Genomic DNA, 25,286 nt, shown 5'->3' on the forward strand with positions numbered 1-25,286 from the left:
TGTTTATAAAAACCTCATCTACCTCTTCTTCCTGGTTAGGTAGTTTGTAATAGACCCCTACCATGACACCACCCTTGTTTTTCACTCCTTTCAATCTTACCCAGAGACTTTCAACAAGTCTCTATGTGCTATTTCCAACTCAACCTCAGTCAAGTATATATATCTTTGATATGCAAGGCAACACCTCCCCTTCTCATAGAATCATAGGACTGGAAGGGACCTTGAGAGGTCAACTAATCCAGTCCCCTACACTCATGGCAGGACTAAGTATTATCTAGATAATTCCTTACAGGGGTTTGTCTAACCTGCTCTTAAAAATCTCCAGTGATGGAGATTCCACAACTTCCCTAGGCAATTTATTCCAGTGCTTAACCACTCTAACAGGTAGGAATATTTTCCTAATGTCCAACCTAAACAGCTCATTGCTTCTTGTCCTATCCTCAGAGGTTAACAAAACATTTTTTCTCCCTCCTCCTTGTAACAACCTTTTATGTACTTGAAAACTGTTTTCATGTCCCCTCTCAGTCTTCTCTTCTCCAGACTAAACAAACCCAATTTTTTCAAAATTTTCAGGGTTTCAATTTTCCCTAATAGGTCATGTTTTCTAGACCTTTAAAACATTTTTGTTACTCTTCTCTGGACTTTCTCCAATTTGTCCACATCTTTCCTGAAATATGGAACCCAGAACTGTACACAATACTCCAGCAGAGGACTAATCAGCACAGAGTAGAGCGAAAAAATTCTTTCTTGCTTACAATACTCCCACTAATACATCCCAGAATGATGTTTACTTTTTTTTGCAAGAATGTTACATTGCTGACTCATATGAAGCTTGTGGTCCATTATGACCCCCAGATCCCTTTCTGCACTACACTCTCTATGCCATTATCTAAATCATTGCCTGTCTTTCCTGAGCAAGCTGTACCCTTCTATACCAATATTCCAGTCATGTGTATTATCCCACCAAGTCTGTGATGCCAGGTATGTTATAGTTGTGAGTATTCACTAGTATTTATAGTTCTTTATTGCTCATACTTCTTACATTAGTATACAGACATCTAAGATACTGATTCGATTTCCCCTCTATGTTCCCTCTTGTCTCTCCTTTGTCCCTGCTATAATTGCCCATGGTCCATCCAGATTCTGACCTTTCTCCCAGGTCTCCATGCTTTTGACTTATCTGTGGGCTTTTGTCTCCTGCTTCCTATCGAATGTAGTTGGAAAGCCCTCTTCACTAGGCATTAGTGATGATATTGAAAAAGATAGGTTAGATTATTACATTTGACATTACATTATAAAATTCTCCTTTTCCCTGACATCATGCTACATAGAAAACAGCTTCTTTCCCACTTCTTGATAGTTCTTGTTGTTAAGCAATAACACACGCTTTGTCACTATTCTTGAACTAAAGGGTACATTAGATGATCATGACTACTCCTATTCTCACCAGACATTTTTGTCTGTTCAGACCAGGGGCGGCTCTAGCAATTTCGCTGCCTCAAGCATGGCGGCACGCCGCGGGGGGCGCGCTGGCGGTCGCCGGTCCTGCGGCTCCGGTGGACCTCCCGCAGACTTGCCTGCGGAGGGTCCGCTGGTCCCGCGGCTCCGGTGGAGCATCCGCAGGCATGCCTGCAGGAGGTCCACCGGAGCCGCGGGACCAGAGGACCCTCCGCAGGCATGCCTGCGGGAGGTCCACCCGAGCCGCGGGACCAGCGGACACTCCACAGGCATGCCTGCAGGAGGTCCACCGGAGCCGCCTGCCGCCCTCCCGGCGACAGGCAGAGTGCCCCCGCGGCATGACGCCCCAAACACGCGCTGGGGTCTGGAGCCGGCCCTGGTTCAGACAAACATAAAGCCAGATCATGTGAGAGACATATTAATGACATTTCATACAAGAAAATTGTTTCTGCAAATGGAGCACTTTTGGTAACTACAGAGTTCAATGAGTGTTGCTTTTAATGGAACTGGCAACTTGCAAAACTTGCTAAATTTGACCTGATAAAGACGAGGTTATACAATAATGTATTTATCTTCCACTGAGCTAAGTTACATCTCTTGACCTAGGAGTCTGCAGATATATTATCATGATTTCAGATGGAGGAGTTAAGCTAATGGATTTATGAGAGTTGTATTTCTTCATGCACTGGCATTCCATATGACAACAAGAACAGCCAAATGGGACAAAATTGTCTGAATATAACCATGTATCTCTCCTTTCTAGAGAAAGGAATACATTGTTATCCTCCAAAAAAAATCTTACAATTCTAAGAGCTCTAATTTTGCTTTGTAAAATATGTAACAAAAATTGCATATCACATGTTTTTCATTTATGCTTTTGGCACTTTTGGACATTTTTTTTCATAATTCCTGACCTTTAGTTATGTCTAGGAACTTATTCTGACATTGGAAATAAGAGAGTGGAAATTAAAACTCTCACTAATGTAGCTAAGTGTAAATTACTATCCATCTGTGAAAGGTTATTTTAAGGAAATTAAGCACAGAAAAATGTGCATGAAAGAGAGGATACATATTATACAATGGTCCATATTTCAAATCCTATCTGTGTTTATCACATTTGCCATTTTAATTCTTAATTTATTATATTTTATGGTGTAGTGGCTCTAAACATGTCATTATCTTGTGCTCTGGTGAGGATAAGGGAGCTATGATCAATAACAGTTCATCCCCATTAGCTTTGATGGTAGAGGCCTGTGTTCTTGATACTGAAGGACCAGGGTTGTACAATCTCCGCTTTCTCTGATTTATATAACAGTGCCAATTATTCACAGCAAATGAATCATTTCAGTTTGATGTGTCCTCCACCTGGGATTTCTGTCCTGGATCTCTTTGTTTGTACTATGGTCTCTGTTCCCAGTTAAGAAAGGTTCACTGATTTACCTGCAAACACCTTTGGTTTCTAGGCTGCATGAAAATATCTCATCGTAACAGAATGAAGGGGGCCAGAAACACAGACAGTAAATGCATTACACTGGTGGGCAATCATGGGTACACACATTCAAACAACACAGTCAGCAGACTGCATATGCAACTTCTCAGTTTCTATAAACCCATGTTTCCATAGAGAGAGCTGAAAGAGTACCTCTAATAGATTAGCCAGTAGATATAACATATATTATACATGTGAACACACACCTGCTCATGTGTATAATATATGTTACATCCAACAGAGGGCGGTGCTATATATAGTCCCACAAACCAGTGCATAACACGTTCAGTGAATTTTACGCCCCTAAAATCTGAGTGTCCCAAGTCACAGTTTGCCAACCATAGGGCCAGCTGTGCAGCATTATCTGTGCAGCATCTGTTTCAGAACAGAAATACTTGCCACAAACTATGTCTAATATGAGCCATCTCATCTTTCTAAACATATCTTTTATCACAAGAAATGAAGGAAGAACATTCTGCCTATCCAAAACCCCATTACATTTCTACATGTTAACGTGGTTACTGAAGAAAACAAAATAAAAATGTTGAGTTTAATATTCATGTTGCTCACAATACAGGGCAGAAATTGAATCACTTATACTATTACATCTTGAATTCCATGGATATTTTATATGGCCCAGAGTTCAGTCACATAAAGATGTCTATAAAAATAGCTATATTAGAAAAAGGCTAGTAGCTATTTAAATGGTCAGTTTAAATTAGGTCTTGTTTTGCTGTTTTTCCGATGGTTTACAAATCCACATACGGGAGCAATTAATTGGGCAAGGGGGTGTAAATTAGCCCTAGCTTGCAAAATACTTAGGATCAGACATTCTTTTGTTGCTTTATAAAGATGGTAAGAATGAATCAATGTACAGCTGCTTTGATGGATGAAAGTGAATGAAAACACTACAGCATCTTGAATTATGGGGTTAAATTAGGATTAAGCCAGAACCAGAGTCCATTCAATTCCATTTGTGCTGGTAAAGAAAAAATAAAATCATCCAAATGAAGTCAGACAGTGTTTGCGAGGTAGAGACATTGGGTAAAATTTTCTACAGAGCATCAATGACTTAAAAATCCAACTCCTGTTTTCATAAGTGACTTAGACACTTAGGAGTTTAAGTTTCATTGAAATTCAACAGAAATTAGGCCCCCAAGTGTCTGAGTCACTTTTTAAAATGGGAGTTAGACACCTAAATACCTTTGAGGATCTTGGCCTGAGGCAAAAGTTTTTTCGACAAACTACCTTTATGCAAGACATTAATAAAAAACAGATTTAATTCCAGATGATTGAGAGCATTAAGGAAACTAAATTAACAGCTCTCTTGTTGTTTTTACTGGTGATCAGACTGGAGAGGAGGGGAATCAGGGAGGACTGGGAGTCTGGACTAAATGCATAGGTGACTCAGATAAGAGCAGCATGGGAGAGTCTGGAATGGATTAGAAGGGCAGAGATGGGAGCAGGATGCATCAGAGAAGAGGGCAGGGAGGAGATCCATGCCTAAAGAAAAAGAATGGAGAGAGAAAGGAGACACACATATGCAAAGTTGAGAAGAGAAACTGGGTAAATTTCTGGTTCCACTGAAAAGCCTGGTTGACTTCAACAGGTTCAGGATTTCACCCAGGGAGAAAGGCAGAGACACGGAAGAAAGCAAGCAAGCATGTAGATATAAGAGCACAAACAGATTGTCACAGCCAGGTGGTTGGCAGTCAGACTTAGTAGTCAGAGCCAATGTCCACAGTCATGAGACAGCAGTCAAGAGTTGGCTGGATCAGGATTTCAAGGGGTCAGAGGCAAGAGACAAACTGGAGATCAGAACCACGAATCCGATTTCAAGAGTCATGCTGGGTAGGGATGCCAAGAAATTAAGCCATGGGAGTGAGAAGCTCAAGGCAATCCAGAAGCACACAGTCCAGAGCAGAGTGGAGCCCAGTTGTTCAGACAGCTTCCTGTTCCTGCTGCTGGCTTATATAGGGCCAGCAAGCCAATCAACCACTCTAGTACTTCACCAATCAGACCTCAGGGCAGAGCCTCACTCTGGGTCTGGGATTTGTAGGTCCCAGGTAAGCAATTGTCAGCTGGCTGCTGGAGGAGGGTTGGAGTGCGGCCGTTCCCATGAATCCTGTGGACCCAGGATTGAGACCATGGATCATGACACAAATTTACTTTTGGTAATGTTTGGGGATTTAGTCACAAGGGGCTGAATACTCAAAATCAATGGACGTTAGGAGCCTAACTCCTTTTGAGTATTCAGCCCAGGGTTGGCTACCTGTACCTTAAACAGGTTATATGAAGGGTTAATAATAGATGTTTTCTTTTGCTTCCCCCACACCACCACTAGTAACTGAAATATTGTCACTAGAGATGAGCCCAAAACAAAACCCTAGGGAATGGTGTTTAGATGCTAATCTAGACCTATATCTCTGTAACACACTGGCCCAAAACCTCACATCTGGACAATCACAAACTGTGTGATGTTTGAAATCCAGATCTAAGTTTTGCAACTCAGGTCTATCTCTGGCCTGGTTTTCACAAAATGCACAAGATGTAGCAATCTTCTTGGTACTGAGAAAATAAAAAAAGTATGAAGAAAATGCAATAAAAACAGAAACCACATGAGGATTTGAATTCAATAATTTTGAAATAAAAACAGATACTTTATCCAGAGTCTTGGTTAACTCATTGGGAATTTACAGGTATTATTTTTGCCACTGGAGAGAGCTCACATTGTATAAAGGCAATAGAAACATTGAGAAGTATAAAGAAAAATTAATTTAAGAGAGATGAACACAAAGACTATAAAGTTCAAACAAAGTGCATCTTCTCCCTTAGGTCATATTACTAATATCTGGTCACATGTGAAGTTTAATGAACAGCATACTTTAAAAAAATGAAAGTGAACAAGATAAGATCCTCTTCATAGTATACAGGGCATTATTAAATAATTACATATAAAATAATGTTATCACGTAAATTTTTGCAGTATTGCCAATCTCAAGCATTCAAAGTCATGAGGCAGGCCCTGAAAAATTAAGAGACTGGCAAAAAAGATGAGATTTTTAAAACTAAATTTGGTATTCTCTTTGTTTACTTTCTGGTTATTGAGCCTTTAGGGTGCACTCTGGTCACATTTTCAAGCAGTTCTCTGCAAACAAGAGGGCTAGAAACTCACTTCTTTAAGAGGAAAGCTGAGATTCTCAAGTAATCACTTGACTCCAGAAGCCAAATAAATAGAGACTCATAATAAAATTGTGAGAGTTGGCAACAGTATGTATCAAAGGTAGTAAGTCAGGTAAAATCATAAAATTAATTTTTTCCTTTTATCTCATAAATCCAGAGTTTTTGGCTTTAGTCACATGGTAGGCAGGGTTTTTGTGGGGAAGGACAGGCGTGTGTCTCCATGGCCACTAATCCAACCAGTGGCCTGACATAACATCCCTAGACCCTAGTTTTACTTATTCAAAGTGGTAGGTACACTGAATTTGCATAATTGTCCATCTTTCACTGCCAGCCTATTTGCAGTAAGGAGCCTACAGTCATCACCATTGAGGGCAAATGTCAACCTTCAGTAGCAGGGAGGCCTTGCATGGGCTTCCTTGCTAAGGCGTATTTTATCCCAAAACCAGGGCCGCCCAGAGGGGGGGGCAAAGGGGGAATTTGCCCCGGGCCCCGGGCTCCGCAGGGGCCCCCAAGAGAACAGCGGGGGCTCCCGCCTCCGTCCCTCTCCTGGAGCCTCAGCGCATCAAGCGCCGAGTCTCCGCCGGGGCCCCTGAGCCCCGCCCCGCTCAGAGCCACGTCGTCAGGGGGCGGGGCTGGGAGCTCTGGGCTGAGCTCGGCTCCCTCCGCTCGGCGTTGAGCTCCCAGCCCCGCCCCCTCACCACGCGGCTCTGAGCGGGACGGAGCTCAGGCCCCGCCGGCCACACGCTGCGGCTGTTCCGGCGAGGCGCTGAGGCTCCGGGTGAGGAGGGAGTCGGGGGTAAGAGGCTGGGGCCGGGGCGGGGGGGAAGCGGGACCCGCCGCCGAAGCGCAGCCGGGTCTTCGGCGGCGGGGGGCCCTTCGTTCGGGACCCGCGCCCGAAGTGCCCGAAGACCCGCGGTGGGGGCCCCGCGCCGCCGAATTACCGCCGAAGACCGGGCTGCACTTCAGCGGCGGGTCCCGCTTCGGCGGTAATTCGGCGGCGGGGGGGGCCCCCGCCGCAGGTCTTCGGGGCACTTCAGCGGCGGGTCCCGGAACGGAAGGGCCCCCAGCCGCCGAAGACCCCGAGCCCCCGGAATCCTCTGGGCGGCCCTGCCCAAAACAATAAAGATCCAGCACCTATTATTGCTGCAGAATCTTGACTTTGTATAGACTAATAACAATGGTCCCCCTGAGATGGGCACAGTTATTACTTTGACACAAGAGGCAAGAAAAGTGTATCATAGGAGGTGCTGTTTTTTAGAAACACACAAGAAAAGTACATTTATATAAAAAAGCCTTATTCTTCATCCAACACTTATTTAACTTACAAAGTAGATTTGTGTCCCACAATGATTTAGAAACACTGGACGATTTAAAATAATAGGTAAGCGAACAATCTATTTTCTGAAATGGCTCCAAGGAGGACTATTTGGCAGAATGTGAAGTGCAACATATCTGAAGGTGAGCAGACTATGAAAAGGTGTCTGAGGAACAGGAAGCACAGTTTAGGACACATGCAAAGGAGTGGGAATGAGGAAATCTGGGTTATTTGCTACAGACCTGTTTTATAAACCTTACGTTTTTAAATATCCCTGTTTCTCAGTTTACCCATTTATAATATGAAAATAACAACACATCCCTACCTCACAGGGATGTTGTGTGAGGCAAAATTCATTAACCTGAAACTCTTGGTTTATTTTACTCAGGTGATAACTTGATAATCAGGGAGCTGCGGGGAGTCAACTAAGGGCAAAATTTAGCTCAATATGTACTTTAATGCATATACATATCAGGTTTATTGAAATAATAATTCTGTGTTTTGAAATTCTCTCTCACCTTTACTCCTTAATTTCCTTTCATTTGTGGTTTTCAATAAAATCTTCAGTACTATTTTAATGTAAGTTTTTAAAAAAATATATTTCTTCATAAATGCCCATCTGAATAAATGTGTTTACTTATGCTAGACAATCCGTTTCACCTTGTATTTAGCAGTGACATTCTAAGTACATTTCCCAGACCTGAAGAATTCTGTGTAAGCTTTAAAACCTCGTCTCTTTCACCCACAGAAGTTTATTCACTTATATTACCTCACCCACCAATATATGTATAATATGTTACAATATATTAACTCACCCACCTTGCCTCTCAATAAATGTTTACAACAACCACCATCAGTGTTGCAACTGACCAATCATGCAGTTTCAGTATCAGGCTCTAGTTTAGTTGAAAAGACACTCAACCATTCCACTCAGATTATTTCATAGGAATCCTGCTTCAAGTCTTAATCAAAGTATGCTGGGTCATAACAACCTGCGAAGCCCTCTGCTGCAAATTAGGCAACATGAAGATCAAGGCACAGTTCAAGAGCAATTCATTGGTTTTACTGTTAACAGGATTAATTAGTCTCTTCTGAGCATGTCTCTGATGCACCATTTCTTCTATTAATTAGCTTCTTGAATTTTAACCTTGTGTACCAAATTGCATTTTGAGATTGATATCAACAATGCAACTAAAGTTCAAGCTGATAGAACAGTTACAAGATTTTACAAAAAATAAATCTATATTTTAATTTGTTATATCTGCTGGCTGCCACTCTTTACTTGGCATCAGAAACCTTCCACCATTTTAATGGCATGTTTTGTGCAAGAAGGGCATTTTAAAAATAGTCAAATTCAGAACCTCTACAATTCCTATTTGCATGGTCTTACAGAAGTTTATTTGGCCTTACAGCACCAAGAGTAGTTTGAGGTGGTATATCCCGACATTTTTATGGTCCGGGTTATTCCCTCCCCCACAAAAATCTGCAGAAATGAGGACTGAGGGAGTAAATCTGCAAGGATCCCCACATGGTGTGCTCTACATGTGTGTACATCGGGCTTTCCCCTACCATAGATTAGACTACCCCTATGACTCTGATTTCCGGTGGGGGGCCCTGCAAAGATAATATAGCCCCAGGTTTTATCTCTTCTCTAAAAATCTCTGTCAGGATGGAGGGAGAACGACATGCGTGTCCATCAGTCCTTCCTACAGAAAAGAAATGGAGTTTGAGTCTGTGGCCTGTGTCTCCACATGCATGGAATCCTCATGGGTAATCTGTTGAGAAGAGCATCGCATCTGAGATCTGCTATGCAGATGTGAGAGAATTTTACCCTAAAGAAGTAAAAGTTTGCTTCAGAGATCTTCATCACAGGAAAATATTGTGAGGAAAAAACAAAAGTTTTCCTTTAATTTCTAGAAAGAAATACTCCAGAGAGATACTTCCATTGGGAAATATTTTCTGAGGTAGAGATATTGCTCTTGCTCCAGAGGTGGATGAAGTCTTTGTCTAAAAATCTTTTTTGGGTGAAAAATGTAGATTTGGTGACTCCAAAATTTTTTGCAAGTGTGTCAGTTTTGCCAAATTGTTTGTGTGAAAACAAAACAATTTTTTTTGAAAAAAAATTGTTTTTTTCTTGATATGACTTTTAATTTTGAAATTTCCTTCAGTTTTATTAAAAGAAACAGTAAACCTTTTAAAAACCTCTCAAAATTTAAATGAAATGTTTCATTTGACCAAAACCAATTTTTTCTAACTTTTTGACTTGCTAACATTTTAAAAACATTTGTTTTAGGTTGACCAAAAGTGATTATTATTTTTCAGAATGGCCAGCAACCCAAAACACTAATTATTCACACAGCTCTGCTTGCACCTTTCAGAATACACACCTGCTTATTTCTGCACTTTAGAAAAAAGTGCTGCTCAAAATCTAAGGCTGAAAGTCTGATAATTATATCAAGGAATACAAGAACCAACTTAATTACCTGTTTCCATTTTGCCATCCTGTGCTGCAGGCCCATCAGGAATTACACTCTTCACCTGTAGAAACTCATCTGGCTCATCCCCACCAATGATGGTAAATCCAAAGCCCATGTTGCTCTTCTTGAGAGTTGTGCTGAGGAAAATTCCCTTCAGTTGTGATGCATCACGGGTGAAGAGTGGTTTTTCTACATCAGTCAACACAAACAAAAAGAAAATAGTTCCAGTCAAGTCATAATATAACACAAACAAAAACAAGAGAAGCAGCAGCAATAGTAGGTGGCAGTGTGGCATTTTGATATTAAAGGAAATAAAGAGTGTAAGCATTCCAGGAGAAATAAACACATTAGTGAGTCCTTATTTTATATTAATACAAAACCAACTAAGGAGGATTTTTCTATCTATGGCAGAACAGTCTTGGGGGTGGAAGGGCTAGGAATGCTCTTTGATATTGGAAATAAGTTTAGAGCTAGATTGTTGTGTAGCTAAAATATTTACACAATGATAAAAATAATATGCAAGGTAACTTTGAACTCTTAATAATTATTCCTAGCCTATCAATTCAGCTTTGTATACCAAATAATTTATCATTAGTTTCCCCTCACACCCCCAATAACAAAAAAATATCCATTTATATCAGTAATTCAGACAAAAGGGTAAATTCCAAATAATCTTTTCACCCCAGACAAATGGAATTTCAGTTTCTGACAAATGACATTTACAATCGGTGTGACAGTTCAGTGACCTTTACATCTGTTTTCAATGTGCGTCAGTGTAAATTGTGAAAATTACCATCAGGCAAGAATAAGCCTCACCTGGCTTCCAGTGCCTCTCTTCTGTGCTTTATTTTGCCAAAAAAAGGTATGAAAAAGGTGAAAAGGTTTGTGACTTAACTTATCTCACTACTTTTACAACAGTGCAGCTTGGCTAACAAGCAGCACTTGGACATACCATACAGACTGTACATTCCAGCATTGTCCCGCCGACACTGAGACAGGTCATTCACACTGCGAGACCTCTGAGGAGCAGGATGCGGGTGAACGTGTTTAGGCCTAGGTAATGTTGATGAGGCGCTTTCTACTGTTACAAAGAAGAACAAGCCTCATTCTTTGGCTACAACCTTATGTCAAAACTTACTCATCTATCAATATTGACTTTTGCTAATACATTTCTTTCTAAGCTCAATCACTTTCACATTATCAAGATTCAGTGTTCTTGTAAACTCCTACAGCAATAGTGTCTGAGGCTTCAATTTAAATGATGTTTGCTAGATAGGCTATCTTAGAAACATACTGAACACCAATTAATGCTAATTCACAGACTATGTTATTTTAACCAGACTATGTTAAATCATTGTCATAAAAACAGGAAAGTATAGCAATTATTTTCTTCTTAAATCTGACATGGTACTGTACCTCGGAAACCTGGGGCCTGCATAGGCTTTGTTCCAAGTTCTGCGTTGGGCATGTTATGCTGCTGTAGCTTCCTTTTTGCTTCTAGGACAGGATTTTCAAACTGTGTTCTTCTATTTATGTGGCTGAAAAAAATTGGTAATGATTAAAAATTGAGTCCATTTTGTGAAAAATTATTATTTACTTCATGGGATCATCATGTGGGTTACCTGTCTGTGGCTGGATTGTGCAACCCTTACTCCAGCTTAATAAACAGTTACTCACACAAGTAGTCATGTTGTAGTGAATGAGAATGCACAAGTTAGTGCTCATCAGTGCAAGTACGGTATGCACAACCTAGCTCATAGAGGAAATAATTGGGAAGTAGAACAGGTCAGGAATTTTTTGACAAAACATTTTTTCTCTGGAAAACGCCAATTAGCCAAAACTGAAACTGTTAATGGGAAAAGGTCAGTTCTGACAATTTCTTAGTTCAAACATTTTTGGAAAAAAGTTTTGAAATTATCAAAAATGTCCCATTTCAACATTTTCAAGATGATTTTTTAAATAATTATATTAAAACAAATATAAACAATAAAAAAGGCCAAAAGCAAAACAAAATAATTCAAAAGTGTGAAAACATGATGTCGCAATTTAACCTAAATTTAAAAAACATATTTTTCATTTGTGAACATTTGAGATTCTACCTCTTCCTCTCAATTCATGATAGGAAAATTTTTCATAAACTTGAAAATTTTCTCTGATTGGTAAAACTGTTTTCTTCCTAGCTCCATTTGGAAGTTCTCTGTCCTTTCAACTTGCTGCACTCTGCTGTAAGTGTAAAGTTTCAATTAGGGCTGTCGCTTAATCACAGATAACTCACGTGATTAATTAAAAAAAATTATCGTGATTAACCACAGTTTTAATTTCACTGTTAAACAATAGACTAGCAAGTGAAATTTATTAAATATTTTGGATGATTTTCTACATTTTCATATATATTGTATTCTGTGTTGTAATTGAAATCAAAGTGTATATTATTTTTATTACAAATATTTGCACTATAAAAATGATAAAAGAAATAGTATTTTTTTAATTCACCACATACTAGTACTGTAGTGCAATCTTTTTATCGTGAAAGTGCAACTTACAAATGCAGATTTTTTGTTACATTACTCCACTCAAAAACAAAACAATGTAAAACTTCAGAGCCTACAAGTCCACTCAGTCCTACTACTTGTTCATCCAATCGCTAAGAGAAACAAGTTTGTTTACATTTACAGGAGACAATGCTGCCCTCTTCTTATTTACGTCACCAGAAAGAGAGAATGGGTATTTGCATGGCACTTTTGTAGTCAGCATTGCAAAGTATTTACATGCCAGATATGCTAAACAATTGTATGGCCCTTCATGCTTTGGCCACCATTCCAAAGGACATGCTTCCATGCTGATGATGCTCTTTAAATATTAATACATTAACTAAATTTGTGACTGAACTCCTTGTGGGGGAATTGTATGGCCCCTGCTCTGTTTTACCCCCACCCTCCAATTTATTTCATGTTATAGCAGTCTCAGATGATGACCCAGCCCGTGTTCATTTTAAGAACACTTTCACTGTAGATTTCACAAAACACAAAGAAGGTACCAGTGTGAGATTTCTAACCAACCTAAGGTTTAAGAATCTGAAGTGCCATCCAAAATCTGAGAGGGACGAGGTATCTCCTGCAAATCTAAACAAGCTTGTTTGTCTTAGCAATTGGCTGAATAAGAAGTAGGACTGAGTGGACTTGCAGGCTCTAAAATTTTACATTGTTTTATTTTTGAATGCAGATATTTTGTGCATAATTCTACATTTGTAAGTTCATCTTTCATGATAAAGATATTGCCCTATAGCACTTGTATTAGGTTAACTGAAAAATAGTATTTTTTGTTTGTTTTTTTTTACAGTGCAAATACTTGTAATAAAAATAACTATAAAGGGAGCATTCTGTGTTGTAATTGAAATAAACATATCTGAAAATGTAGAAAACATCCAAAAATATTTAAATAAATGGTATTCTATTATTGTTTAGCAGTGTGATTAATCGCATGATTAATTGAGATTAATTTTTTTATCACTTGACAGCCCTAGTTTCAATCCATGTGACTATATGCTATTCTGCAATATCACTGAAAAATACTCCAGCAACATAGTTTTTCAAGTCTTCACTACATGTGATTTCTATGCATGATTCCAAGAGAGAAACAGGACAGTGTTTGTCATAGTGGTCCTGGATAAGCTGAAAACAAAATTAGTTGTTTATAATGAAATAGAAATCTTAACCCCAAAAGTGACTGTAGAGGCAAATTGCTTAACAAAGTAACGAATCCATTATGTGCTGGATTCCCACAGCAGCAAACAAAATTATACTAAAGATGAAATTTTAACACTCTACTATATTTCTGTTGTATTTTATAAAAGAAAACAAGGGGAAAAGTGCAGAAACTAATTCATGTAGTATGAGAGCACTGAAATATGAAAAAATGTCATTGTAATGCCATAACTTCTCTCTTAATATGTAACATTTCCCATGGCCTATTAGCATGTGTTCTTCATTGATACTGTGCCTTTGATAGCCTGTATCTCATACATAACTTTCTCCCATACATTATGTTGCAGAGCATGTTATCAGGAGGATACATTTTTTATTGATGAGGGAACAAATCCAGCAGGGTGGGGATCATCTCCTGTGTCATGTGGCATGCTTCTCCTGATGAAGGAAGAGGATTTGAGGGCACTCAGAATCAAGCAGGGTTGGGCAATTAGCTAGATATTCATGTGAAGTTGTTGGATGTGTTGTAAATTACTGTTGCTCCACAGAGGTAAATATTTATGCACACAGGACCAGCTTTTCCAAAGAGCTCTCACAGAGAGCTGCAGGGAAAATCTGGTCCTGATTGTGGATGCTAAACACTTGAAGATCTGACCCTGAGCTCTCTTAGAATCAGAGACTGTAAAAGGTGCTGAGTACATGTAACTTCCATTGAAGTCACCTGCATGATCCCATGCTAAGCAATTCTCAAGGCCCTACCCTCTAGGCAGTGTTATTTAAAAAAAAAAAAAGAAGAAAAGATTCCAATGTTCATTAAACCAAGGGGATAGAAGGGATACAGCAATGTATCCTTAGGTGACCTAATATACCTGGTAATCCAAAAGGCGATGTCAGGTGTTCGTCACCCAGAAAAAATTTCTATTGAAGTCAACAGGGACATTTGTTTTAAAGAGTGAAAGTGAAAGAAAGTTGCCAAACTTTAAAGCTGCTATCTGCTTAACAAAGTAATCACTTGTAAATGTGGCGGTTAATAATAGGTAGAGCTGCAGGTTTGTGTAATGGGTGACACTCACCTCTTGTGAGTGCCTCCTAGAGTCTGGGTGTGGTACTGCAGGCCTTTCCTGGCATCCCCTGTACGTTGTTAGCCTTGCTTGGTGGGTCTTCAGTGTCTCAGCCCTCTGGCCACATCTCACAATCAAAAGTGAACCCCTTTCGGGAGTATTAAAGTCCAAAACAAACACAACATTCTTCAAATCCCAGGCTCAACCTGGACTCAGCCCCTCCTTCCTCAGGTGCCTTTGCTCTTCAGCCCCTCCTAGGCGCCTTGGAGTCTCTTCCTGCTCAAACTGTCTGCCCTCAACAGGTTATCAGCCCCATCTCTGGGTCCTTTAAATCTAGCCCTTTGCTTGTGCTTCTAAAGGAGACCTGTGGCTTAGGTCACTTTGGTAGCAGGGCTGCCCACTACTCTGGGTCCCAACTCAGGGACCCTATAAACAGCAGCCATGTACAGCTGCCTCTATTTCACTGTGGCTATTTCATGGGACTTTCCCCACATAGTTCCATTCTCTTCACCCTTAGCTCAGGGCTGAAGTTCTCAGATCCTCTCTCCATCAGGTCCAGTAAATGCAGCCCATCAACCCCTCTGGCCAGAACTGAGCACCCTTTCTTGCCCTTCCGGTCCCAGCCAGAAACTGACCTGGTCAGGCCCTGCAGCTCCTTTTATATGAGCTTGCTGGGCGCTGATTGGCTGCTTCTATGTAACTTTTCTAGGCAGGACTAGAGGACCCACCTTTGTTGCTCCTTTCCTGAGGTGAGGTGTGGTAGAACCATGAGGCCTCCAGCAGGGAGCTTCAAAGGGCCAGGTGCCCACCATCACAGTTTGGCATTAGATGGAGATGGCTCTGAGTTACTACAGAGAATTCTTTCCCAGGTATCTGGCTGGTGGGTCTTGCCAACATGCTCAGGGTTCAGCTGATCACCATATTTGGCATTGGGAAGGAATTTTCCCCCAGGTCAGATTGGCAGAGACCCTGGAGTTTTTTTGCTTTCCTCTGCAGCCTGGGGCATGGGTCAATTGCTGGGAAAAGCTAGAGTAAATGGTGGATTCTCTGTACCTTGAAGTCTTTAAATCATGATTTGAGGATTTCAGTAACTCTGCCAGAGGTTCAGGTCTATTACAGGAGAGGGTTGATGAGGTTCTGTGGCCTGCAATGTGTAGGAGGTCAGACTAGAGATCACAGTGGTTCCTTCTGGCCTTAAAGTTTATGAGTCACAGTGGTAAAAAAGCCACAGATATAATGGTTTCTCTGTTTGACCGTGGCTTTCCTTTGTGTCCATGACTTCAATAAAGCCATTGCAGAGGGGAGGCCCGGGGCTGGAAAGCAAGCCCACCCTGGCCCGGTGAGGAAGGGCTGGCAAACAAGCCCACTTGCACTCATCCCACAGCAGTGGCTTTTGTCCCACAGGGTTGGGCCTGGCTCCCTGTTTTGGACAATGCAACCTGGTGCATGAGGTCACAGCGCTGCACCTGTGCTGATGATGATAGTATGGAAGTCAGCTGGGAAGTGGAGTTGGCAAAGGCTGATTTAACTAATGTGGCCTCAATTGCTGTTTTATTTTTCCTTAAAAAAAATCCAAATATTTCATCTAGATACCGAAATTGTGTTTAAAACAAGTATTAATGGACACATTTATTGAAATGAGCATCAAAATGTAAGATTTAGCTACTTTTTTTTCTTAAAGACAAACAGAATTGCTGAGAGAACATGTTATTTTCTTACATAAGCAGTAACAGAGTGTCAGATAGAAAAGATAAAGAAATATTGCACAGTTGAGGCAGGATGCACAGTTTACAATAAGTATCCATCTGGTTAGTTTAGCTGTCCTATTAAGGAGACCATGTTTGAAAATTGAGCTCCATGTTGTAGTTAATCAACCATAAAGGGAGAGATGCTCTTTTTTTGACTACACAGCTGAAAGGGCCAGCACAGCATAATCATTCCATCTGGGGCTGTGGAAGGAAGGCGGCTAGTGTTTAGTCTTTAAACCACAGGCACTGTTAGAAGGTTGCACAGAAATTGACCCAGTCACAGTAGAAAGTTTCACCTACTCGAGTTAGTGCAAAATGTCCATCCCATGCAGATAAGTTTGGATCTGCAATAGTAAGGTGAATTAAGAGCATATCCATCCATTGAACTTTACTTATCTATAATGGAGAGAAGCAGCAGCATCTGGCTCCTCACACTCTAGAGAAAATTGCAAATATTTTGTGCTTAACTGAGTGTTAAGAATTCAAATACTCCTTATGGCTGACCACTGCAAGGTGTTACACTGAATCTGATTACTTCAGTGGTTTATCCCCGCCAACTGCCCCACTTTATTTTAGAGAGATACAAATGTAGGATATTCTTTCCTTGACAGTTTTAAAGTGATTCCTATAAAGTTGGATTGGATTTGAATATGCAAAGGTTCATAACCTAACTTTTCATGATTTATCCATTTTATGACATAGTTAAAAGAGTTTATTGTAATGTGATTTCATCTAGTTAAAAATGAAGTCATCTGTTAAATGCTAGTAATAAAGGAAGGTGTAACACTGTCACTTTTTATAATGAAAAATGGAAAACAATTTTCACTACAAAATTATTGAGTTTAGAAAGCAGATTAAAATACAACTCCTTATATTGACTATAAAAGCCTTTATAAAGCTAGTGCTGTTGCACTTTTAACGCCGGTCTACGAACATCCATTCTACTATTCAAGATCTCTGCTAGATCCCATTAAAGCTTTTGTATTACAATAAGTACAGTATGTCTTTAATGTATCCTTTCCCTCCCTTATATTTTGTCTGTGGGATGAGTGAATTTGGCAACAACAGCCTAAAAACACAACTGCATTGCAGCATTTGGGGCAAGAAGCCTGTGTCTGCCTGACTGAGGGTGGGCTTAAAATGCAGACAAGTACATGCTCCATTTTGGTTCCATTGACTATGTAATGGAACTGCATAAGCCTTACCACTGCCAGAATGTTTTAGGCAGTATTTAGCTCAAGGGAGATGCCTCAGTGACAGCTTAATGCACAGGAATTGCACACCACCTGTTAGCCTTTAAAGTACATAGCCACTTGTGCAGAAGATCATTAGTCATTATCAGCAGCTGTACAAATGTATATTTGGGAGATATGAAGAGGATTATTATAAAGAGATATGAGAACACCATCATTTATTACCCAGGAATATTATAAAAACCCAAGCATAAGGACAGAGAGGCAATTTCTCGGCATTATTCATTATATACAGGGCTTCAAAAATCTACTCACCTGTTTGTTTGGGGTAGGTAGGAATTTGGACAGGGTGAATGAGTTGGGTCGGGGCAGAGATGATGGCTCCTTCACCTCATGGAAGAGGACAAGTTGGGGAACACAGAGACCCAGGGCAGCTGCTTCTGCTTTACAAAGGAGTCAGCAGGACAGTGGCCCAAGTGCTGCTTTTGTTTTTGTGATGGGGTATACAAACCCCACACTGGACCAGAAAGGGTTAAAGGACAGTACTGGGCCCAGGTATCCCCACCCCTGACCCCTGCAGAGCGTGCTCCAACTGGAGAAGTGGTTGAAAAGAGAGCAACCCAGCTCAGAACGGGGAAGGCTGGGGAGAAGGACAGACTTACCCTGAAAGCTCCTGACAAGGGTGCTGGAGAAGCCTTCCTGAGTGAGGCTATATGCTGAGCCCAGTTTGGGCTGACAGTTTGGTTACCTTTCCTTTCTCTTTACACCTTACCTGGGACTAACGGCTGGGAGAGAAAAGCAGTGGTAGGAAGTGACCCAGGAAGGGTAACTCAGAGGGAACCGTCAGTGGCCAGATATTGTTGACTCTCTTAGGGCCCTGGGTTGGAGCCTGGTAGAGTGGGTGGGCCTTGGCTTCCCTACCACAGCCTTCATTACAGGAGAGACTCAAACCATCATTACTCCTCACCACACCTCTGAGTAAAGGAGAACCAGGACCAGGACTGGCCCACTGGGGTGTGGGGAGCACTAGCTGTACTAACCACTAGGCAACCCAACCCAACTCACCAAGGACTCTTTCTTTTTTGTTTTTGTTTTGGGAGGTATGGAGGAGCAGGAGAGAAGGCCCAAGTGCTGTGGCTCTTTTATCAGCTTGGAAGGGAAGCCCTAAAAACTTGGCTCCTAAATTCTCAAGGATCTCAGAGGCACCTTGCCATCCTCCTGCCCAAACTGATGGCAACAAGGCTCTGCACTGCAGTTTGGAACTAGGAAAGCATGAGAGCGGGTATATCTCCAAAATGAACCAGCATAAATGTAGTGTTGGTATGGGATCAAGAGACAACAGGGTATCAGAGAACTATGTGATAAGCAAACTGTAAAACACTGTAATTTGTACTGAGTAACTCTGGAAACAAAGTGAGGCTCTCAGTGTAAGGATCTGAGTTTGGGTTTTTCTTTTCAAAACCTTCTTCTGGAAGATCTTCCCTCCAGAATAAATGGATCTGCTATTTGTTTCATAGAGTTTTGTCTGGTGTGCTTGCCCTTTCCCTCAATTGGATGAGCTGTGACCAAGAGAAAGTGAGTTGTTAGTTTCTGGGATTGATTCTCCATGGCCTTATACCTTGGGTGGTCTATGACACCTGTGCAGAGAGAGACTATAATGCCATTATTTTGATTAGGTATCATTTTATTGCCACTTTAGACTCACTTTGCACAAGTGTCAATGGCTACACAAGATAAAAGGCAGAGGAGAAGCAAGCCCTGTTTTCATCTCTCTCAATTCTTGGGTATTTTATGAAAGCTCGAGTTAAGTTGACTAATAAATTACACCTATTCTTTTGGGTAGTAATCTACTTTACCCCACTGCACAAAGACCTATACTAAATGGAAGGGAGAAAGGATCTCTTCTCTATTTTGTACACACACCACGTTCTCCTGGAAAAATGCAAGCAGGGATTGTGCCATTAAAATAGAAAACTACATTCTCCTTTTCTAGCTGTGCCTTTAGGTGCAAAATTACAATGCCATGAGTGAGCATAGAAAAATTTCACATAACATACAACCTGCACTCATATAAAATAATGTGACTCTCAGACTTACCACAAAGTAAGACTACTCAGAAAAGTATCATTATGAAGCAAAAATGATTAAGTTTTATTCTGTTCCTGGATTGGCAAGGATCTGCACCTTGTTTGATGTGTGTCTAAAACTTGTTAAACAGAAAATAAAACACATTTGATTTAAATGCTCCCCTCAACCTTCCCCCCAATATTTCTGGAATACACAGGATGAGATCAGGGCTCAAGAAGAAGTGACAGAGTAACCAGTTTGAAAGATACTGAAAATGTTCAGTCACTTCAACTATATTGGAGTCTGATAATTCCTGCATAATCTGAAGTCAAAGGGGAAAATAATTATGCCCTCACCTTTCCAATTCAAACATTGCACAGGATATTAATATCAGGTTATGAAATATTAACAGCAAATTAATATTGAAGTTGGGAACTTACTCAACATAATAAGTGCCATAAATGGGATCATCAATTTTCTCCCAGCCATATGGAAGCTCTGAAAAACAAAGAGTTATCTCTCTCAGTAAATACAGCACAGAATGCAAAGTTTTCTAGTAATGAAAAAGTAGAGTTTTATTGGGTGCTGAGTGTAGCAACTGGATAGCAAAGTTGAATATAATGCTCAAAGCCAATGCCAAGTTTTAGACACATGCCATGGCAGCGGCAAGTAGTAGTGACCTGAAAATTGGCATGCCAACCCAGAATTCTCATTCTTTAGAACAATACATTTTAATTTAGCTACATTTTTATTCTGCAGACAGCCAAGCCAACCAGCAATAGCAGCATATCATATATAATTTCATTGCCCGGTGATATGTTGGGATTCTTCTTCCAAAGGTACATAGAGCATACAGTTGTATTTATTTAAAGGGAAGCTGTCAAAGTAAAAATCATATTAAAAACTCCGAACACTGTCCCAACACTAACCAGGACTTAGGAGTATTACAACTGTAGTCAGGAGCGCAAAAAATCAAACTAAAAAAAGTGAATAATCATTAATGCCAAGGCAAGATAAATTTGATGGAGGTTTTGACTCACAAATCTATAGGTATTCCTAACCTATTCCTATTTGGAGTGGGAGTAGATGAGGGAAGAGTATGTGGTCATGTAAAGACTGAGGTTGCATTGACAACCTAAAGTCTCTGCCATGTACATTGGCCAAACCGGACAGTCTCTACGCAAAAGAATAAATGGACACAAATCACACATCAAGAATTATAACATTCGAAAACCAGTAGAAGAACACTTCAATCTCCCTGGTCACTCAATAACCAACTTAAAAATAGCAATTCTTCAACAAAAAACCTTCAAAAACAGTCTCCAACGTGAAACTTCAGGACTGGAATTAATTTGAAACTGGACACCATCAAATTAAGCCTGAAGAAAGACAAAAACTAATTTCCCCCTACCGTTACTCACACCTTCTTGTCAACTGTTTGAAATGGGCCACCCTCAGTACCACTACAAAAGTTATTTTTCCTCCCTTAGTATTTTACTGTTAATTGAATTGTCTCATTAGATTGACCTCCCCCTCTTGGTAAGGCAACTCCCATCTTTTCATGTACTATGTATATATACCTACTACTGTATTTTCCACTCCATGCATCTGATGAAGTGGGTTCTAGCCCTTGAAAGCTTATGCCCAAATACATTTGTTAGTGTCTAAGGTGCCACAAGGACTCCTTGTTGTTTTAACCTAAAGTCTGACATTTCTTAGCTTTGGAGTGCTTGACTTTGCAACTTTATCACACTTTTAATATAGTTATTTTGAATGTAGTAAGTCTATAAACCTAGGTCAGATAGAATCATCATAGTTCATATGCAATGTAAACCATTGGCCTAGTATGAGGTCCACTTGCATGACTTGAACTTAGCCCTTTGTTTCACAGCTATACTGTGGCGATTCACCCCTTGATGTGCTATAAAAGGCTGACAGAAAAGAAAGATTTAAATGACAAAGAGTGAGCCTGAAAGAGCTGCAGATAAGAACAGCTTTTAAAAATATTCTCTGCTGGATACCTCTCAAACAATCACATCTGAAATAGTAAACATTGGTTCTGCTCTGACTGAACCTGTTTAGACTGCTGTGGCATCTTAATGGGTAGGCAGAATTTCTGGCAACAGTACTTCATGGGCAGGTCTTCCTGTCACACTGTCCTGTGCAGGAGTTTCTGCTTTGACTGTCCCTGAAGCTATAAAGAATGAATAATCCTCCTGTGAAGACTGGCAGATGGTATTTAATTCAAAGAGGAACTCCACAGATGAGTAATTTAAAGCTCAAAAGCCTGTACCTTAATTTTCTTAGTCTAAGTTTTTCTACTATGACCATAATCAAGTCTTTCTAAAGTAAATAGAACCTTTTTTGGCAATCTGAATTTGAACAAAGTTTGTGTCTCTTTTCTGAGGTTATTTTAAAATTGCAATAGCAAATGCACAAATGCAAAACAATTTATTTAAATAATAAGGTGATCAATAGTGGAAGGTCCTGGGGTTGTCCCCTCCAGACACCTGACCAGAACTTTAAAATAATAAAAGAGACTGAGTCTAGAAAATCCTTTACCAGTTTCACAGAGCCCTGTGCATCTTGGCACTTGATTTAGGGAGCCTGGTCCATGCTCCATGAATATTCACACGAGACAATAGTGCATAGGTCCTGTGCTGACCATCAGTGCAGAGGTGAATTTTACCCTCAGTGCATATATGATCAATACAACTCATATTTATGTCTTGCTACGAAGGCTCAGTGCTTTGCTTTAAAAAGCTCCTGCTCACCTGGGACACAACAATACAAAGGATTTGTCTTACAAACATAGACACACACTTTATTTTATCTGCATCCTGTGAGGCTTTCCTATTCCAGTGTATTGTGTTAACGTAATGATAATAAAGATACTCTCCAGGAGAGAGCAAATTAAACAGGTAGCTAGTAAATATTTATATTTATATAAATATATATAGTGTGTAAGGATATATATAAAAATAAGCAATTCTCTAACTGTCATTAGGTTTCTTCCATTTGTGGAATCTTTTCAAAGTTTATTGCAGTGTACTTTTTGCTGGAATTGGAAGTACCCCGTTTCTCTTTAGAGTTATACACTCTTAAGATTATACCTAAAGAACTTAGACACAGTGGTTGTATTTTCTGTGAATATACAAAAATAATGTGATGATTTATTATTAGCCTTTCCGTCCATGTTTTTCTAATGTAATGATGCATAACAGTATTTGTGAACTAGCCCAACTACTGATATTTCAGATGGACAATCCCATTTTCTAGTGTAAAAATCTGTAAACATTTAACGAACTGGGCATATTATAGAGAACCCATTTTATTTTTTGAAATGGATGGATTAAATCACTAATTATCTAACATCATAGCATAGTCATTGATTTGGAAAAAAATAAAATTTAAAAATTACCTTTGTGTACAATAACCATAGATATAAACTCTATACAAGGGTATGCCCTAATTTCATTCTTCCATTTGAGATGCAGCCTGAGAGCTATGTTTGATTAAAATTCTACACAGACCAGTCAAATGGATTTGCCAGAGCGCAAACGCTGCTAGCTGAAGTTTGCAAGATAAGGTTAGCAGAGCATAGTTTAGTGCATAGCTGTTGTTAGAAGAATCTTCTGATACATTTTCTTTAAGCAGCCTCATGATTTTTTTCCCTGTCATTAAATAGTGGCATCTATTCTGTTTTCACTGTGGAACTGCAAGATTACACGCGGGCAATACTTTCATGTTTCATAAAATAGCAAGCTAGACATTTGAACAATGTTGGATGTGTGCATTGCAGTTATTCTTCATCATTTGGTTCACTGTGTTTGGTGCTGATTGTCAGGGATGGGAAGCAAGCAGTAAACATTTATAAAAGGACATTATTATAAACACAAAATGAAAGAGGCTACTTCTCACAACTGTAATTTGAGTTGGGAAGATGACTAACTTACATTGTGCTTTCCAATTTTCCTTTTGCGACAATGGGATATGAAGTTTTATAAACTTTACATAATTTCTGCAACCAGCAGCATCACAGAAAGAACAACATTGTGTCAAAGATCTTTGCATTAATGAGACAAACTCTACTCTTTTTTATGCTTCTGAAACACCATTGACTTCAGTGGGGTTACCCTGGGTAACATAGGGGAAAATTTAGTTCCATGTTGTTTACTTGGTCTTTTTAAAATTAATATAATATTTCACCTTCAGGGTTAGATCAGCATTCTGATGGGATTTCTTCATATGATCTAGCAGAGCGATTGCATCAAGAAAATTTGTAAAAAACATAAAGGTGAAAACCAGCAATAGTCTTTTGCAGGGTTTGGACAATACAGATATCAAGTTTGGACATAGAAATTCCTCTTTTTGCGACTATATATGTGCTGGGTATACAGTATATGCACAGTGTAAATTGGTCATTTTACATTTCATCCATTGCCAGAAAAGTAGACTCCAGTTAGCAGCACAGTGATCATTGTCAGTTACAACAACAACAAAAAAATCCAAACGACATAGCAACATTCAGGTACCTTGCTCACGATGCATATGAGCCAGATTTTTAAATACAGAATGAGTCACCTTCTTTCAAATGTGTTAGTTAAATGCTCAAGTATTAACAAAAAGTCCTAAGTTTTCCACCAGATCCAACAAGAAAGCTTTTAAAAAAAAGATAAAACAGCTTTAATTTGCATACAAGCAGGTCATTTTAATAATTGATGGCAGTACCACCTCATTGCAGCTTGGTTATAGTAACAATCCAGATGCTACGTCTGTTATCTGAAAAGGTGCTGCTTTTCACATCCATTCTTAATGGTTTCACTGTACATTCCCAGGGGATGGAAAGAAGGATAGCATTATGGATCTTCGTATACTGAGATGAAGAAAATCCATTACCACATCACCAACAGGAAGGACTCATATTGTTGTAGTTCATGTAGTACTTGCTGTACGCCACATTGGGGAAGAGACACAAAAGCACTCCAAAGGTTTTGGAACAACAGCCTGCATTGCATCACTGCCCTATTATATATATGTCAAGAGATTAATAAGAGAACATCTGAACAAAAGGACAGTGGGATTTTCCTTGCATCAGTCATAGTAAAAAGAGGTTGAAAAAGAAAAATATGCCTGCTGCTACTGAAAGTGATTTTAGAGGCTAATACATGGAAGGAATTGTTCAAGAAGAATTCACCCTGGTGAAAAATATTATCCCTATAAAGCTATCAAAGTCAATGTCAGCTTGGGTCACTTGCTATTGAAAAAGCCAGTCACACAAATTAGGACTCCTTGTGGAACCTATACAACAGACCTTCCTGATAATATTGAGTTTTTCCAGTCACCAATCTGTGTTCTTTGCTCATTTTGTGTTGGCTTGACTCCTCTCTTCTCTTTCCCCATTCCCTATTCAGCTTGTGTCTTCATAATCTAACTACATCCTGGACAAGTATCTCATTCATGTTGTGTTAAAAAAATAGTACAAGGAACATGTACTGTAGTCCAACTTGAATTATACACAGTTGAAGTTTCTATAAAAGTCCTTTCTGAATACTAGTTAATCATTTAAGTTTAGATGCTCAGTTGATACT

The 25,286-nt window shown here is 39.8% G+C and overlaps 1 protein-coding gene across 23 annotated transcripts in view; it reads right to left on the minus strand.

Moving 5' to 3' along the window:
* The window catches only part of MAGI2 (membrane associated guanylate kinase, WW and PDZ domain containing 2), a 1,074,597-nt gene that overhangs the window by 207,186 nt on the left and 842,125 nt on the right, over window positions 1-25,286 (minus strand). For 18 of the 23 annotated variants that reach the window (XM_039518238.1, XM_039518165.1, XM_039518136.1 and 15 more), the window contains 4 exons: window positions 20,136-20,193; window positions 11,339-11,460; window positions 10,875-11,003; window positions 9,929-10,111 (listed from right to left, as the gene is read on the minus strand). In XM_039518238.1, the coding sequence (XP_039374172.1) occupies window positions 9,929-10,111; window positions 10,875-11,003; window positions 11,339-11,460; window positions 20,136-20,193 (492 nt within the window). The remainder of the gene's footprint in view (window positions 1-9,928; window positions 10,112-10,874; window positions 11,004-11,338; window positions 11,461-20,135; window positions 20,194-25,286) is intronic. The other 5 variants (XM_039518176.1, XM_039518189.1, XM_039518183.1 and 2 more) reach the window with 2 other exon arrangements.

This window comes from Mauremys reevesii, linkage group 1, assembly GCF_016161935.1.
Source record: "Mauremys reevesii isolate NIE-2019 linkage group 1, ASM1616193v1, whole genome shotgun sequence".
NCBI lineage: Eukaryota > Metazoa > Chordata > Testudines > Geoemydidae > Mauremys > Mauremys reevesii.